Source organism: Neofelis nebulosa, chromosome 5 (assembly GCF_028018385.1).
Source record: "Neofelis nebulosa isolate mNeoNeb1 chromosome 5, mNeoNeb1.pri, whole genome shotgun sequence".
Lineage (NCBI taxonomy): Eukaryota > Metazoa > Chordata > Mammalia > Carnivora > Felidae > Neofelis > Neofelis nebulosa.
Genome location: NC_080786.1, coordinates 89,381,240 through 89,400,492, shown reverse-complemented (window position 1 = coordinate 89,400,492; position 19,253 = coordinate 89,381,240). Strand labels below are relative to the sequence as shown.

General features: G+C 42.8%; 1 protein-coding gene across 23 annotated transcripts in view; it reads left to right on the top strand.

Annotated features, from left to right (window-relative positions):
- KALRN (kalirin RhoGEF kinase) overlaps positions 1-19,253 on the top strand; it is a 672,273-nt gene that overhangs the window by 463,129 nt on the left and 189,891 nt on the right. For 6 of the 23 annotated variants that reach the window (XM_058731126.1, XM_058731125.1, XM_058731123.1 and 3 more), the window contains exon 34: positions 17,514-18,965. The exons of the other annotated variants lie outside the window; for them this stretch is intronic. In XM_058731126.1, the coding sequence (XP_058587109.1) occupies positions 17,514-17,576 (63 nt within the window). In that variant the 3' untranslated portion in view covers positions 17,577-18,965. Of the gene's footprint in view, positions 1-17,513; positions 18,966-19,253 lie in introns of those variants that run through there. 23 annotated transcript variants of the gene reach the window in all.

Here is a 19,253-nt window from a genome sequence, read left to right as displayed (position 1 = left end):
GCACGGCAGCCACGAGGAATCTTTTTGGTTCTAGAGGCAGCAGTGCCCGAGCATCTGTTACAGAAATAGGGAAACGGCAAAAGGTGATTTGCCGGTAGATCAGGTCTATGTGTGATAGCTGCAGGGGTGGCCAGAGGCCAGATCTGATCCAGGTGAGTTTGGAACTTGGAAATAGAAGCTTAGGGAAGAAAGGAACTTTAGAGATCTTCTGTCCCTCTGCCTTCACGGACGTGTTTAAAAGAAACGAAGTGACTTGCTCAGAGTCACAAAACCAGTTAATGACATACCTAACACTGAAATCCAACTCAATCTCCTGCTTATTAAATAAATTGGGTTAGGGGTGCCTGGGTGGCTCAGTCGGTTAAGTGTCCGACTTCGGCTCAGGTCATGATCTCACGGTTCATGGGTTCAAGCCCAACATCGAGCTCTGTGCTGACAGCTCAGAGTCTGGATCCTGCTTTGGATTCTGTGTCTCCCTCTCTCTCTGCCCCTCCCCACTCATGCTCTGTCTCTGTCTCTCAAAAATAAATAAATGTTAAAAAAAAATTTTTTTTAATAAAAAAAAAAAAAATAAATAAATAAATAAATAAATAAATAAATTGGGTTAAAAACAGTACTTTTAGAGTAACCCTGATTCCCCAACTTGTAGAACCTTGTAAGCAAAAGCAAACACTATTGTTACCCCCTTCTCCAACACCCTGCCCTGGCCATGCCCATCTGAGCTGGCCCAAGTAAATTACAAAGTGATTCTCCAGCCCAGTCCAGTGCCTCCAGGGCTGGCATGTGGCAAAGTGGGGAAAGAGAACTTCCCAAGTACGAATGCCTATCACAGACTCTTTGATACCAAGAACTTATGACTCCTGTAGTGGCCTTGGTCGGGGAGTGATTCTGCCCCAGGCAGAGTCTTCAGGCCTCTCAAGGCAAATACTTGGTTGGGCTCTGACAGCTTGGCAGTGAGCACGGAGATGTGACTGATCCCTGCCTCCAAGCTGCCCGGGAGCAGTGAGTCCTGCTGTGGCTTGGCACAAATATGAACTCTGTTTTTAAAAATTTTGGTGGAAAGAGAAAGCAAATTTGAAAGCAAGCCAAAATGTTAAAGTGGATTAACTGGCGACAGTCCAAGGCAAACAAGACCCAAGTGAGTATGTCTCCCGCCGGACATATTGTGCTCGGGAGGAGAGGCATGAGTGGGGGGATGGCACCCCGCTTGGGGGGCTGGGGGCAGAGAGAGAATTGGCAGCTCTCAGGGCAAGGATTTTACTGGAGAGTTCTGCACAGACCTCTTGGCGTATCACTTACCCTTTTTTTCTTCTGTGTTGGTTAAAATGTTCTTTTAGTACAAAGCAAGAAGACTGAATGCCTTATTAAAGCGAACGGTAGGGGAAACAGGCTGTGAGAAGTATTGTTCTTAAAAAGTTGAGCTCCTGGAGGACTAGAAGTGACACCAGGAGTATGGTGTCTGGGGGTAAGCAATCCTGGTGGGTATGAAAGTGAACTCTTTCAGAAAATTCAGGCAGAAATGTTGCTGGAATGAACATCTGTAGCCACAGCAGTGAGACTAGAATGGACGAGGCAGGTGAAGGGAGCTTCGAGTGGTGTTTGTGCCTTAGCTGGAGCTACCTCTGTCTATGCTCACTGTGCTGTAAAGCTGGACACCGGTTACCTGTGGCCACAACATAGGATTCTTGGGAAAAGCCTGTTGGATAGCAAGTGCATCAGTGTTACCCTGTTTCTTGATCTTGAGCTTAGATGGGACATGCTTGCTCAGAGTTTACCCACCTGGAAGCTGTGTCACTTCCTCGCTGCTCGACAGCTACTGCCGCATAACGCGTGTGCATGGGTCTTGGGATTTGTGGCACTGGAGTGAGGTGAGGCCAAAAAGCAGGTCCTTGTCAAGAGAAGTAAGTTTGAATGTCCAGCGTGGTGGCTCTCTACAAGGAGCAACAGTGAGGACGTGACTTTGGCTCAGGGCCTCTCCCAGGGGCAGTGAGCAGCAGTTGCCTTCTTATGGGAGCAGCCTGTTTCTGCCCCGATACCTCTGCCTGTTGAGAGAAACCTGCTAGAAGAAGATGCAGAACTGTGCACACGGGACCCAGGATAGATGTCCTTTTCCTCATTGCAGGCAGACTCTTGCCCCCAGCAGTCGGTCTTTCCATTCTTCCCCCACCACGTGCTGTGCAGAACGGGCCCTGGCTGTGCTGGAGAAGCCACTTCTGTGTATCAGGGCCAGTGGTCAGTTTTCAGCCTCCCCATACATAAGGGCTTAAAATTGAGTCTTCTGAGTTCAGAAAGGTTCACCTACCAGCCTTTTTTAATGCTCTACCTGGTTCTGTTTGAAATTGTTAATTGCAGAGAGATGTATACACTCACGACAAGCTCGGGAGAGAGCCTCTATTCTGCCTGGCCCCTGCTGATGCTGGCTGTGGACTGCTTAGTGAGTGTCCCGTACACAATGCTCTCACCCCGTACCAATGGCAAGGGCTTATATCCCCTCTGAACTTTATGATGCACCAAAGGGAAAGAAAGCCTCCACCTTTTACTATGTCTGTCTCTGGTCTCCTGCCAAATGGTGTCATTTCAGCTGCAGGAATGGGGTTTAACAAGTTTCATTTGCTACTTGCTATTACTGACTTACATGCACGTGGAAGACTTGATTTTAGTGAGCACCAGGGAGATTAAAAATTCACTATCTTCTTTTCCTTGGGATTTTGATGGATGCCACCTTTTTATGTCACGGATTCATCGACCACTTCTTGAGCTCTACTATATGGCAGGCACTGTTCTAGACACAGAGGATATGGCAGTGAACAAAAGAAAATACCTTGGTTTCCTGCTTCGACCTGTCTCTCTTTCCTGCTGATTGGCAGCCTAAATATGCTCAATTTTAAGGCATTTGTAATGCATTGGAACTGACTTTTGTTTTAAACCTCGATCTCTATATGTGTATCTGTGACTGACACCTTTGGGGCTTTTATCTAAAAAGAACTCAGCAATCCTTTTAAAAAGATCACTTGGGAACACTTGGAGGTAGTCCTGCAATTTTCAGTTCTCTGATTCATAACCATTGCAGATCAGAATGCCAGATTACACACCCACACCCCCACACCCCCCCACACACACACACACACAAACAACACTATTATCTTTTGGCCCTGATTGCGTTCGGCACATTCCTGATTAGAGAAGGTTACACTCATGGCAGGAAGACAGACATTCTAGACAAAGAGAAAAGAGGAGGAAGTATTCAACCTAACCCCCAAATACTTTTAAATTTTGTCTATCTCATGAAACAGTTAGGAATATTGGAAGGAAGTTGTTCGTAAAAGAAAAATATTCTGATTTTTAAAAAAAGAATGTGAGGGTATGAGGAGTGGGAAAAGGTTTGTTTAAAGGAGGTGCTTCAAACTGTGGAATCTGAAATGTGTAATGCAGAGTCCAGCTCCCCACTCTGCCCCACTGCACCTACATGTAACCCCGAAAAAGTCACAATTTTTATGCCTTTTCCACATGAAACTTTATTGCATTCATGAAAAAATTTTTGAAAAATCCCCAAAGAGGGAGATTTTTAGGATATGTTCTCTAACATTTAAACTCAAGACAATGCTTCTGAGGCCTCTGGGTGTCTCACTAGGTTAAGCCTCCAACTTTGGCTCAGGTCATGACTTCACGGTTTGTGGGTTCAAGCCTCATGTGGGGCTCTGTGTTGACAGCTCAGAGCCTGGAACCTGCTTCAGATTCTGTGTCTCCCTTTCTCTCTGCTCCTCGCCTGCTCGCGCTCTATCTCTGTCTCTCGAACATGAATAAATGTTAAAAAAAAAAATTAACTCAAGACAGTGCTTCTAACAGGAACGTGAAGTCCAAACCACTAGGTTGGTTGTGTTATTTAAAGAGCAAACTAGTTGGCACAACCATTAACACATGACCAAGTAAAAAAGATCTGTTAACAGAGAAGAATGAAATTAGCTAGAGGTAGAATAGAAAATTATTTCAAATATATTGGTATACTGATTTCATTCTTTTATTCAATGGAATGCTCCTGGGTGTCCGCTGTTGACAAGATACCATGGAGATTCCCGATACCTAACAACAACCTCTGTCCTTTCACACCCCCAGGTGTCTTATATGTGATGCCAAACACGGTGACTATGGGCATGTTTCATGTATTTATGAAAGGGACCATTGTACTTAGCACTTCCTTTATGCCAGTTGCTTTGCAAATTAGCTGAGAAATTAGAAAGACTTACCATACTGTATGCTAGGTTTTGTAACAGAAGCATACCCACTTTGTGCAACAAACTTACCCCCGGGAAGGGGATGGCTTCTACACCAAAAGTGAAATTTGAGCTTCACCGTAAGGCTCATCTTTCTATCTGTTTCTCCTCCTTTGTATCAGTTTTGATACACAAATAAGTTATTCTAATCAGGGACAATATGTAGAAGAGAAGTACTACTGATACATCTGTATCAAAAGAATTACTTGGTTTTGATGTGGAATTTGGCTTTTTTTTTTTAATGGGCTTTTAGCTCTGATAGGAACTGTTCAGAAAAATAGTTAGAATCTTTACCAAAATCTTCTTACACTTCCTCATAATAATTCAATCAAACCTGATTTTCCTTAAAGATATGCATTCAAGATTCTTAAGATGAACTTTTAAAGTAGTGAACTTTTAAACCCACATGTTTCAAAATGTGGGTATTCTAGAGAGGTTCTTTAAAAACATGAAGGCTCATATTTATTTACTCTTCTTAAAAATGTTTAAGGGTACATGGGTGGCTCAGTTGGTGAATCATGTGACTTTGGCTTAGGTCATGATCTTGCAGTCTGTGAGCTTGAGCCCTGCGTCGGGCTCTGTGCTGATAGCTCAGAGCCTGGAGCTTGCTTCAGATTCTGTGTCTTCCTCCCTCTCTGCTTTTCTCCCGCTCACACTCCATTTCTCTCTCTCTCTTTCTCTCAAAAATAAATAAATATCTTTTAAAAAGTTTAAACAAGTAGTTGCATACAATAAGTACAATTTTTCACTTTTTCCATGTAACAAATTTGGGTAATTATACAGTGAGTCATGTAATGCTGCTTCATTCTTTTTGATGATTATGCAGTATTCCATTACTTATGGTACCATAGGTTATTTAACTAGTTCTCTGTTGATGGGTAAATGAGACGTTTCCAATCTTTTGCCATTACAAACAAGGCTGTAATTAGTAGCTTTGTATAGATATAGTTTCTCACACTTGTGAATTATGAGTATATTAATAGGGTAACTTCCTAGAAGTACAACTACTACATCAAAAGGATTTACATTTAAAATTTTGATAGCCATCGTCAGATTGCTCTGTGTGGATGTTGTACCAGTCCATACTCCCATCAGTTGAATTTAAGAGTCCCCACAATCTTGCAATTTAGTGTAGCATCGATATTTTAATCTTTTCCGAGCTGATATCAGATACTGTAAAAATAATCCTTATTCATTATTGCCCTGTGTGTTTTGTTTAACTGATAATATTAGTTTCTTTTATTTTTATTGAAATGTCCAGTGTTTATACTGTTACCCAAATGAGACTTGTGGGTTTGTCTCATTAATGTTAATTATACTTTCGTTTCTATGGATAAAATACATTCCTAATTAAAAGTATTTGGTTTACATTAAACTTTAAAAAAAATTTTTAAAGTAAAATACAGGGGCACCTGGGTGGCTCAGTGAGTTAAGCATCTGACTTCAGCTCAGGTCATGATCTCACACTTCATGAATTAGAGCCCCACATCAGGCTCTGTGCTGACAGCTTGGAGCTTGGAGCCTGCTTCGGATTCTCTGTCTCCTGCTCTCTCTCTCTCTCTGCCCCTCCCCCACTTGTACTCTCTCTCAAAATAAATAAATAAGTAAACTTTTTTTTTTAAAGTAAAATACATATGCTAAAAATGCATACAAACTCCTAGACAATTGAATGGACAATTATAAAGTGAACATAGAGGAAATAACAATGCTGGTCAGAAAGGCAGGACATTGCCAGCTTTCCAGAAGCCCCCTGTGTGTCCCTTCCTGGTCACAACCCTGTTCTTCTCCCTTAGAGGTAATCATTCTCGTAACATTCATGATAATACTATCCTTACTTTTATTTCTATTTTTACCTCCTTTGTATGTGTCCCTAAGCAATATAGTTTCAATGCGGCTGTTCTTAAATTTCATATGACCGGAATTATATTGCATGTTTGTGTGCGTGTGTGTGAGTGTGTGTGTGATTTTTATGGAATTCATCCATGCTGAAGTGTGTCATTCATTCATTTAGTTGTTATGTAGTATTCCATTATATGACTATACCACAATTTATCCATTCTGTGCATGGGATATTTGGGGCTGCTGGAGCAATACTGCTATAAATATTCTTGTATCTGTATGCTTGGGCACACTTGCTTGAGCTTCCCTACAGTGTAAAGTGAGGCGTGGAATTTCTAGGTGAACAAAAAAGGACTTACTGAGTGATAGGGTATATCTCTGTCTATACCTTCAACTTTACTAGATGATGTGATTTCTTTTTTTTTTTTAATTTTTTTTTCAACGTTTTTTATTTTTTTTTTTATTTTTGGGACAGAGAGAGACAGAGCATGAACGGGGGAGGGGCAGAGAGAGAGGGAGACACAGAATCGGAAACAGGCTCCAGGCTCCAAGCCATCAGCCCAGAGCCTGACGCGGGGCTCGAACTCACGGACCGCGAGATCGTGACCTGGCTGAAGTCGGACGCTTAACCGACGGCGCCACCCAGGCGCCCCTAGATGATGTGATTTCAAAATGCTGGTGCCAAATGGACACTCCTACCAGTATATTTGAGAGTTTCGATTGCTCTGTACACTAGCCTATACCTGACACTGTCAGACTTCAAAATTTTTGCAGGTCTGGTGGGTATATGGTAGTATCTGCTTATGGTTTTAATTTGCATTTCCCTAAGCATTAATGAGGTTGGACACTTTTTCATGTCCTTAATGGGGCTTTGGGTTTTCTTTTTTTTTTTTTTTTTTTTTTTTTTTTTGATGCCCTGTTCAAGCCTCCTGCCCATCCATGTATCTAGTGAGTTGTCTAGGGGTTTCTTGTCTGCATTTTTAAGAGTTCTTCATACATTCTAGATATTAGTCCCTTATTGGTTATATATGTTGTAAATGTCTGTTCTCACTCTGTGGCTCATCTTTCTACTCTCTTTATTCTGTCTTGATAAACATAAAATTTGACATTTTGAAGTCAATATATTTGTAAGTTAGAGGTTCATGTGATGTCATACGAGACGTTTCCTACATTTAGTATTTTCAAATATAATTCACCATTTATTTCTCCTCAGAATAGTATAGCAACACGGAAACTTTATTTTTAATGCGGGTTTCTGTCAATCCCTAAGCATCCCTCCTCTATTTTAATGAAAGAATAAGAACTGCTTGACTTTTGAAGGTATCTGTCTGTTGTCCTACATTATATGACAGGTAACACAGCTAAAGCAATGAAGTGTGTTAGGATAAAAGGTAATAAATATATTGGATTTGGAACTCAGCTGTCCAACAAACAGATCCAAGACATAGGAAATCTTCACGTAGCAAAACTAAACACGTATGCTCACAGGAAAGCCTCTTGAATCCTGATTTGGTATGTAATTCTTACCATCTCGGCCATCTAGTTACTTAGATATTACTTAGAAAATCAGAAGAGGAGAAAGTTCCTTCTGTCTAGACCCACCAATAGCCACAAAGGCTGTGCTACTGTCAGCAAGAGAGGAAGCAGAAAAGCTGTGAGAGCAAAAGCTGATGGGTGCATTAAAACTCCCAACAGTTTGGTTCTCTTCAGTGAGGGTACCAAGATTTCATCATGATTGAGCATATCTGAGGACCCCCTTATATTCTGCACTACACCATAATTATTCATCATGGTGGGATTTATATTGTAAACAGAAGGGAAAATTATGCTCACTGTATTCTGTTTCAGAAGTTAGAGATATAAAGATATCCATAAAGATGGCTAAATTGGGGAGATAAAGTGCTGGTGTTTAGCTATTCAGAAAACTTGATTATCCCACCAGGCATATTTCCTAGGGGCTCTGGGGACCTGAGGTGATGCTGACGGGGGTTTACATTAGCGGAATGATTGGTGAGACTCAACTTTTCTCAGTCCTAGGGATTGACCCCAAAAAGACTGAGGGCTACACTTCTTACTGCGTCATTCACTGTAGTGTGAGCTGGTGTCCTACCACATGTGGCCCATGGGCAGAGCCTCCCCACTGTTCCCCGGGCCTTCACGCTTACCTCCCTCCGCTCCCTTCTCCACTCTGCAGGCAGTGTGATCTGTTTTTCTTTTTGTTTGTTTTAATTTTTTTTATGTTTATTTATTTTTGAGAGAGAGACAGAGCATGAACAGCGGAGGGGCAGAGAGAGAGGGAGACACAGAATCGGAAACAGGCTCCAGGCTCTGAGCTGTCAGCGCAGAGCCTGACACAAGGCTTGAACTCAGACTGCGAGAACATGACCTGAGCCAAAGTTGGACGCTCAACTAACTGAGACACCCAGGCGCCCCCAGTGGACAAGCTGTCCACATCACTTTATGGCCTTAAGCCCTTCAATAGTGTCTCTTTGTTCTGAGGCTGAATGTCAAAATCTTCACCATGACCTATGTGGCTGCATGATCTGGCCTCGGCCCACTTCTCTGGCCTCATGAGAACCACTCTTTTCCTCCTGTATTCTGCCTTGCAGCCTGTACCTGGCCTTCCTTGAATGTCCCAGGTTTCTTCCCATCCCGAGACCTGTAGACAGGGCCTGTGTTTTCTCTGTCTGGAAGATCATCTCTCCTCCCATGCCACAGTCCACCCCTTTTGCCCTCTTTTCTTTCTGATTTTATCCTGTCCTAATCCACTGCCCAAGTCCCCTCCCCAAGCCACATCTCTCACAACACTCTGTACTGTTATTTCCCAGTACCTGCCGGTGTGGCCATAAGCATTTGTGTGGTTATATGACTGCCTCCTATGCTAGACTTTCAGTCCGTGAGAATGGAGGGATGTCTGTTTTATACCCTCATTGCATCACCGAATCCAGCAAAGTACTGACTCCTAGAAGGTGCTCAGTAAATATTTGTTCAAGGAATAACTGAATAACAAATAAACACAAGGTAACATGTTTGGCATTGTGGGTAAGAGAGAGATCTGGAAATTGAGACCAAATGTAATTAAGAAAATAAAAATCCTAGTTTGGGAGGATCAGAGAAGTTTTAGCATTAGACTTTACTAAGTGGGTAGAATTTATCCAGGCAGCACTGTGGAGGCAGGGGTGGGGCGCAGAGAAAGGTCATACTACATGGATGAAACAGTAAGAGCAGGTAAGGGAGAAAGGGGAAAATAGGATGGGTTTGGGGCTTGCAGGGGAGATATATGTCTGGTTGAAGTTCTGGGTCTGTGAGGTGAGCTGTGGGAGATTAAGACCAGAAGGATTGCTTGGCTCAGATCATGGAAGACACTGGACACCATTCAAAGGAATTTAGACGTTATTCATTAACATCCAAGAAACACTGTTGGTTTGGGGGTTTTGTTTGTTTGTTTGTTTGCATGACGGTGACTTTCATCCTCACCTAGATGCATCACTGTCATTTTACTCTGTCATTCTTTCTCTAGCCTCAGAAAGAGTCTAATGCTAACCCACCCATCCACAACCCTCTAAATCTCATCCTTTATACCCATTGGAGTATATCACTTCAACACCTCCTCTCCCACATGTCGTCAACCACTGCCTGCCATGCTGCCATCTACCACGTGTTGTCCCCTCATGCTCCAGTGAGAGCCACATTTGAACTTCTGCTCGTGATTCTTCTTTCTCTACATCACCCCGCCACCTCCAGCCATGGTTTTTGTTGCTTTGATTCTGATGTCCATGACAAAAATGCCAAGATTATAGCTCTGAAGTGACTTTTCTCCTAATGGCAGTTTTCACGTTAATTTACTCACCCACCACGTGCCGGGCACTGTTCCAGAATGGAGATGCAGCACTGAAACAAAACAGGCCAGTCCCCACCCATCTGAAGTTCTACTGAGGAACCAGAAAACCAATAAGCAAATTTGAGACCGAGTGGCCACATAATGAACACTGTTAGTGCCGGGCACCATTATTATAACTGGTCACCTGTGTGTTTCCAGTTTGATGTCCAACTTTTCCTCAGTCTCAGTCTCAGAAAATTATTTCTTTCTCTCTCAAACTAGTAACGTGGTCTGACTTCCCCATTTGGGGCTGAACAATATGATTTTCCCAAATACCCATGTTTTATCTTTGGGTCCATTGTCGGCATATTCCCTGACAGCCAGTCTGTTGCTAAGTCCTGAGAACGAGTCCCTCAAAATATCTGTCACACCACTCTGCCGGGCCTTGGTTACCCTTTGCTGAAATTCTTCTTTCAGAAACCTCCCTGCTTTCTGGGATTTTGCTCCTGTGTCTTATCTTTTCTCCTGATACCAGATTCATCCTCCTCAAACTTTTCCTTCAGTGTCTCACTTGTCAGCTAAAAGCCTCAGTAGCACATTCACTAAGGATCAAGTACAGATGTTTATAAAGTTTTCCCTCCAACACATCCTTTAGAGACCTTTGCTGTCATATATGCTATATTGCATCTGCTTCCGATTAAATCATAATGAAACTGCCATTTTTGTGTATCCAAAATGGGTGAATCCTGGCAATTTATATGTTTCAGCCTAATTACACTTATCACATAATGGGTTGCCTATGTGTCTTTCTCCCATGTTACATTGTGAGTTCCTTGACAATCGTGTCTCGGTGCTAATGATGCTCCCATCTCTACTGTCTGCGACAGCATCTAGCACATAATAAATAATGGCAGTCGAATGCCCCCAGCCATGTCATGCTTTGCTCCTGCTGTGTCCACCAGTAATGCTTACTGACTTGCGTAATCACATCTGGCCCACCCTTCACTGCCAGCCTGACTCATGCCTCCTTCATGCTAATGCTCACTACTTCTCCCACCACACCTCTGAGCACAAGCATTGCCCCCTCTCCTGTACCCTCCCCCACCTCAAATAAGTCAAATATCATTGTTTAACATCCAGGTCATATGTTAGGTGTTTTACATAGTATTTGCCATGTTGTTTAGCATAAAGTTGCACCCTTAACAATGAGTTGAAAAATGTCTGTTTCTAGCCCTTATCTCTCACACTCGGGTCATTAGTGCGATGTTTCCAACTGTCTGCGGCTGAACTGCACTTGGGTGACTCACGCGCTCTCTTTGGCAGACCTGAAACTGAACACATCCCCTACCATCTCCCAGACAATCTTTTCTTAACCCCCATCTACAACTGTACCTTTAAGCCATCTTGGCTCTCTTTCATTCTTGATCCTTTTCCTGAAATCCTGTTGCAATGAATCATCACAGTGATTGCATAGTCTTCATCCTGACTCTAGATTTTCATGGAATATGTAAAGTCTATCCCTGGCAGCTTTAAGAGGAGACGCATGTCTCCCAAACCACAAGAACATTCTCTAGGACTTACAGCCTCCTGATACACAGGCCCCTTACCCCCAGCCCTGCCCCTTTTCTGGGTTCCTTACTGTCTGCAAACCTCTCCTCTAATATATGTTTATATGTTTTCTGGTAGATTATCTGTGTGATTCTCTTCACTAAAATATAATGACCTTTTAAATAATAATCACCTTTGTCTACCAACCTATCACAGATATCACTATGTTTCCAAAACTATTTCTCTGTACTGGTGGATACAGGAAAAGTGTTGTTGAAACAAGTTTTCTTCATTATTGGAATGATTTCTGGAGTCCCTTCCCTTAGTACTTTGTGAGACAGCATCTTCTTCTGGTTCCCTTTTGTTTCCTTTGGGCTGGTTTTTATGTCAGCAACTGAGTCCCGAGATCCATAAAGACAGGGTTCATGTGGGATACCTTCTGCTGTGTTCAGTGCACTGCCACACAGTTAGACATTCATAGACATGCTCAGAAATACTTGTTTGAATAATATGTTTTATGTGTATAACTTCTGTTTTTGTATATTGATGAATTGTGTGTCTCTGAATGTGTTTCCCATACACTGTCTAGGAAATATTCATCGATGTGGTCTGGGAGGCAGGGATATCTTGAACATATTTTCTGGCCATCAGGCCATTGTAAACCATTATGTCATGGGCTCCAAAAACTCATGGATGTGGGGGGCACAGGTGAAGAGCCTACCTGAGCTGCAGCATGTAATTCCTTTTCTTCCCACCTGCTTGGGAGTCTTCCTTTTCCTTCTAAACATGAGAGACTAATTTTTCTGTGTTACACATAAAAAACGAATGTGTACGTGTATATATGTGTGTATTGTGCTTATGTAGGCATATGTACATATATACGTATATACATATATGTGTGCATGTATGTATATATGAAGGAAATACACCAAAACGTAAATAGTGGTTATTTCTGGATGGTGGCTTTTTCCAAATTTTCTATAAGAAAATTACTTCTATTAACAAAGAAAACCCTACTAGATGTTATTTTTAAAGGACAGGAAAGAACATGATTATTAAATGGTTGCTTAGGTCCACCCTCAGCATGAACCTAAGACAAGGGACAAGCAGGTGTCCGGTAGGAAACAGGGTGATCGACATCTCAGTATCTTGAGAGGAGGGAAAGTGACCAGAGAGTAAATTTGGGCTGATGTGTAGGATGGGCCAAGGTTGCGAGCTGAGGAGCTGGAAACTTTGGTTGTGAAGGACAGGAACCTTGAACAGTGAAAGGAAAGAGAAGGAAAATTCAGGGGGTGGGCAGTTGGGGAGGACGAGGGAATGAGTTCATCAGGGTTTCCCCCCGAATGCAGCTATTTAGTGAAGCATGGAAAAGGTAAGGAAGAGCTGAAAGTACACTTTCAAGTTCATGAGGAGATTCTATGAAGAGATACACAGTGTGAGAGACAGAAAGCAGACATGTTTCAAGTTTGATTTTAAGCCCCTGTAATTCCAGAGGGGTTTCAGAGTGACTGAGCGTGGGGATATTGGGACCCAGGTTAGGAAGACACAGAGAGCCTCCAGGAAGGAAACCAGTTACCCTGCGTGGGCAGCAAGGTTTCGAACACGAGATTCATCATTAGGTCAAGCCCCAGCTCTTCCCCGGCCCCTCACCTCCCTCTCTCCCTTCAACTCCCACAGTCTAAGTGTAGAGGGAATGTTTTCTGATAAGAATTCTTGGGAAAGAGGCAATTTCTAACCTTTCTGAACTTGAAACAAAAAAAATAATTACATGAAACCAATATTTTCAAGGATGTTTCTCCCACACTTCCTGGTTCCATGGTGCTCTCAGAGGGTTCCCTGAGCAGAGGGGAAAGCAGAAAGAAGAAAAACAGGGAGATGAACTCTTCCTTCCTGTGACTGATTTTTTTCACGGGGGTGGCCTTCCTGAGGTGGGGAGAGCCTGGCCTGTCACTTGGGAGGGAGCACAGCAGGGCGTAACTCTGTGCCACCTTCCAGGCCAGTTGGTCCTTCTCAGTAGCTCCTAACAGCATCCTAGATAAGGAACCCTGGGGTCCGCATGAGCAGCAGACATCTAGAAGCCAAAAGGAGACCCTTCAGGCAGAGTAGAAAGCAAGAAATAACACATAAGAAAGTCACAAAATCAATCCTTAAAAAAGCTAAAGTAAAAATATACTTTCTGGTGTTTATATCTTTCCTGTATGCACGATTCAATATTTTTACTACTCTGTATCGCAGTTTGTGATTCTGATGGCTACATCAAGGAAAATTTCCAGTCTGGGCTCTACATTGAAATTTGGGGGTAGAAAAAGTTTCTTTTAAACCAGTTAACATAGTATTTGCAGAGTTCCCTGTGTATAATGGAAACAAGAGGGCACATAAAGTCCCCATCAAGGATAATACCCCCGCCCCCTGCTGCCCCATCTAATGGGGGAGATATAGTCCCTCTGTAAGAAGTCCCTGCTATAATTGGGAATGCCAGGGAAAGCACAGAGGCTGCCTGCTAAGGAAGCCATTCAGAGCATAAACAGCTCACAATGACAACTGCCTCTCTTACTGAACTCTTAATATGAGCCTGGCATTTTATGTATAATCTTTCATTTGGTCCTCACAACAATTCTTCAAGGTAAGTATCATTATCCTCATTTTGCAGATGAGGAACATGTCACTCTAAGAGGTTCAATAACTTGCCCAAGGTCACACAACCAGAACGTGGCAGAACATAGATATGAGCCCAAGTCTTGCTGGTATCCACTATGCACACTGCCTTCCACTGGACAAGCTCACTAAGGGAAACAATTGGATAATTCAAGCCAAAGCACACAAAGTAACATTTTACCCAAATAGTCTAAGTCCTATCATTTCCCCCTTGATCATCTGAGTAAAACACACCTGCATTAAAATACCAAGAACATTCCATGTTCCCTATATCCCATGTGTCAATCGCTCACTGGGTAGCAGAACAAGGCATGAGTCAGGAATGTGGAAGAGGCTCTTTATTATGTCTTAACCATGGGAGTAGTAATTCAGGCATACTTCTGACTCACTGGCTTCCCAGTCCATCAGAGAGAAACATCAGAAGATACAGCCAACTGAAGATGCACTTAAAAACATATTGCCAAATAGTTGCCTCAAATTCTTTATGGACCAAGAAAGGGTTTAAATCTATAATATATAAGTATGTTCCCCATTCGTGGCTATTATTATACCACTGGATGTCCAATGATGTCTCTTATGCACCCAGGGTCTGCAGAACATCTCCAGTAGCTCAGAAAGCTTATGTCATGAGTGTCTAGTATTTGAATGGAGCCTACATTGTATTATATAAAGTATTTATAAAAAGGGTGTCTATACCTGAATAGTGGGAGATAGGGGAAATATCAACATAGGGCCCTCCTTAAAGATAAAAGAATAATGAGGAGGTCTGGTTAATAAAAGCCACTGCTCTACTGAAGTGGGTCTCACTGATTCTTGCCCCTCATGGAAAATGCCAAAGACAAGTACTTCTGGACAGTGTGTGCTGTCGGATGTGAAAATGCAGTTCAAACACTACAAAACTCAGGTTTTCCAGCGATGGAGTGTGCCGAGGATTCCAAACCAGGCATCCCACAGAATTATGAGGGAAATATATCTAAAAGCTAACTACAGGCCCTACCCTGGCCTACTGAATTGAAATGCCAAAGGTATAGGGTGATTGGATGTGGAACATATATATGAATTCCAAGCTGAGAGATATTTTCTAAATAATAGAAATAATTATCATCTCAAACAAATTTAATGGCCTTTCCCCCTGCCCCCACACTTTCATTTAAACTTTTCTTATTAGTCCTTTTTAATGATGATTCTTAGTAAATCATCTCAAAGAGATTATGAATGGCTGTCATTTTTGAAGTTAAGAGCTATGCATTGGTGTTCACTACTCTTTCATGAAGTTACCAACTGGGCTATGTAAAATAATAGCCTCCTATATGAATGTGTCTGTATTTTCTCAGGGTTTTAGAGAACAAGCATTCAGTTTGCCTACATGCATTTATTTCTTAGATGTCTCACACATCAAACTAGCAGAGAGATGTACAGGTGCACAGAGACAATTATAACTTGAGGTTTAAAAGGGGGTAAAAATTCTTCTGCAAGACCTAATGGATATATATATATAATGAAGTGACCCAAACCTCTTCTAGATAGGTCCTTGAGGATAAGATGGATCTACAAAATACGTGAGATGCTTTCCAAGACCTTGGGAATCCACAAACATCCAGACATCACTTAGGAGATCAATTCTCCTTTGCAGGAGCCACCGTAGCACAGTGGTTAAGGACAGCCTTGGAATCAAACCAACCACAGTACAGATCTCACCCCCTTCACTTGCCAGTTGTATGATCCTGGGCAGGGCCTCTCAGGGCTTCAGTCTGCAAAATGGAGGTAATGGTATTACCTACCCCATAATGTTGTGGTGCAAATTACATAAAATGATGCAAGCCAGACACTCAGCTCTTTGCCTAGCATGTGCTAAACACTCAACAAATATTAGCTATTAATAATAATAATGACAATAAAAATATTTTTAAAAACTGTCTTCCCCTTCAGAATTTTAAGAACTGTGTAAAGAATAAAATGTCAAAGTCAGCATCTATAAAACCGTTAAATTCTGCCACTAAATTCTCCAGATCTTATATCACATCTATACATTAAACTGGCAATGACAGTAACTTATAGTGTGGGGAGCTAACTAATCAGGACGGCAGATACCACCCCTCTGCCCCACCTCCCTATTAATGTAATGTATATAAAATTCCTAAGACCCTTTGCCTTAGTAAAGATGAACTCTGTGGTCACCAGCACCTTCTATGAGTTACTTCACAAATGCTTGTGTACAGCTCCTGGCTTTCTTCAGAATCTCCTCTCCTTTCTGAATTCTAAGTATCCCCTATCTTCCTCACAGCTCAGAGTAACTGCCATTTTACCTTGATGCTGAAGTGTTTTCTTTCCCTAATGAACAGTTTTTGGCTGGCTGGAGTTCTTACTAAGGGAGTTTGAAATTGTTTTCTCATTTCTATATGGCAAGTATGATGGAACCTTTAGCATCATAATCTGAGCCACAGTCAAATATGAGATCATACTCTTTAATTTACCTTGGACTTTTCTCTTGGCTGAGCCATTGCTTTTTAGAATATTTCACACCTCCAATAGCACAAGAAGTTGACTTTCTTTGAGGGGCCTTATTAAAGAAACGATTCCATTGCTTCTGGTGTCTGAGTCGAGTAGGTGTGGCCACACTGGAATATGGAAGCTGGGTCTCTGGAAGGCTCCCTCATTCACCCATTGATCCACTCCTTCAGCCAGCCATGTGGCCTCACAAACCAACCACATGCCTTGGAAAAATCACAGATTACCACATGTCACGAACCCTAGAGATACTTGAAATCGGGAATTTTAGGTCACTTACTGCCAAAGACGTGCCACATAAATGGTTAAACTTTTCTCGGTTTCTTTCCCCCCAAATGAATGTCATAGTGAGACTTGCTAGCAAGGCACAGGGATCCTAAAAGAGTTGAAACAAAGAAACAAAACAGAAGGGTATGAAATAAACACTAATGATCACTGTCACTAGGACTTCATATTTAACGCATCTCTCTTTATATTCTTCCTGGCTCTCCTCCTGCTTTTATGTGTGGGATGTTGGGAAACCACAGGACTGCTCAACGAGCATCTAATGCGAGGAAAAGTGTATGGATTTGAGCCCTGCCAGAGTTAGTGAAAGTGGCCAGTCAGCGATCCTCATCTGGATCCTGGACTTGGTTGGCTTCTCTGAACCTTCAGACCAAGGAATGTCCTACACAGCACTGTGTTCCCTCCATTTCCTCTTCTAAAAAAATGATGGTGTATCTGCCAGGTTGCACTCTGTGCATTGGGTTGCTAGAAATACAGTAGGTTGCACTGATGATTTAACTCTGTTTTCTATAAAGGGCTACGGGATCTCGTGCAGATTTTTGCAAAGTCATATGCAAATCACAGAGCCCCGGCCCTTTTCTTAACAGGATGGCAACCTTGCTCCTCGGTGGCACCTGGGACCTGGAGATCCTTTCTCCACTTACGTTTAGCGCGCAGCCTGGGACTTGTCCCTGCAGCTCACCGGGTTAGCCGTGCCGCCGTTGGGACCTCCCACCTGGACTCCCATCACCCACCTCTCTTGAGACTGCTCTGGCAGGGCTGGTGTGGGGTACAGCCTTTGCTCAGAGGGCAACATGTTCCAGGCAAAATCTGCCCCCCTGGGCCATGGGCTTGCCCCTCGGGCTCCCTGCTTCTCTACCAGGTGCGATTCGAGGTTGCTGAGCTTCTCTCCAAAGTTGAAAATGGTGGGACGGTAGGGATCTGTGAGAGGCCCCATGACCCAAGCCACTCCCCCTGACTCCCAATCCAAACACCAGGCACCCCAGGTCCTCTTCGCCCCGGGCGTCTGCCACGTGAGTGGGCATGCTCATCTGAGGGACATACTTATCTCTGGAGTTTTTGTCCAGATTGAACATTTCTATTGTCAGTGGCTCCTGACCTGGAAAACCCATCATTCTAATCTAGCCCTCCTCCCCCACATCATGAGAAAGAGGGAGGAGGAATAAGGGGTAGTTTATGGTAGAGAAGAGGAGGGTTAACTCTAGCGGTTCCCGAACATTGGCCCAACCATGTCCCTAACCAGTGTTCTCTCTGTGTCAGCCTGCCCAGGTTTTGTCGGGATTTCCTGGCTCCTCTAACTTCACTCTGGTTCAAAGACCACCCTCCTGACTCCCAAATTATCCTGTCAGGGGTGGGGGATGGAAAAAGGGAGAAGAAATAAATGAAACAAACTGGCTGCATGTTGGTAACTGTTGAGACTAGATGGTCGGTTCATGGGCATTCATTATACCATCTCTCCACTTTTGTATGTGTTTGCAATTTTTCATAATAAAAGTTAAAAGTTTAAAAAGCCCTCCAGCTTCCAAGACACTCAAGAGAGCCCCATCCCCTAACAGTTTCCTGGAAACCCCACACCAAGGCAAGAAAGAGGCAAAGAGGATTCCATTACCTACATATATATATATGTATATATATATACTCATTTTCTAATTTTTTAAGGCCCACTGCTTTATTTTCAATAGACTAAACCATATTTCTAAGAGGGCCCCACGTTGGGCTTACTTCCTCCAGCTGGGTTATGGGGGAGGGCTGGGTAAAGGGGTCTTTAAAATCCTGAAAGTTTACACTTCCATGTACCTCGCGATCTTGTTGTGAGGATGGGACTTGTTCAGTGTTCTGAACTTTGTGGAGGAAACACGCGCCCAATTCACAGTGTCACTCCCTGGAATTGCACCTGGCTCAGGAAAGGACTGTCTTTGTACTTGAACTTAATCCAATGGAGAACCTTAACACGGGCATTTGCATGACTGAGAATTGCTGCTGTCTTTTTTCCGTATGTCACTTTCATGAATGTGTTCTAATAAAATGATTCTAAAGCAGGCTGTTGATATACAGTGATTTATAAATACTCTCTGTTGAGTGCTGAGGCCATTAATTTTCTACCAAGAATCCACCCCATCCCACTTTCTGGAAAGGTCTGTCTAGCTGGGGACAGACGCAGTGAGCATACATGTGGCATGCCGTCATGGCGGCACTTCTGCAGTTGCTATCACTAATAAGAATCATGTCAACCACAGCAATTTTGTGTTCTGGTTGCCTAGCAGCAGAATTTGTTTTCCAGAAGAAAGATGGCCATATGTAGTAGATTAGTATGGTGGGGAGAGCGG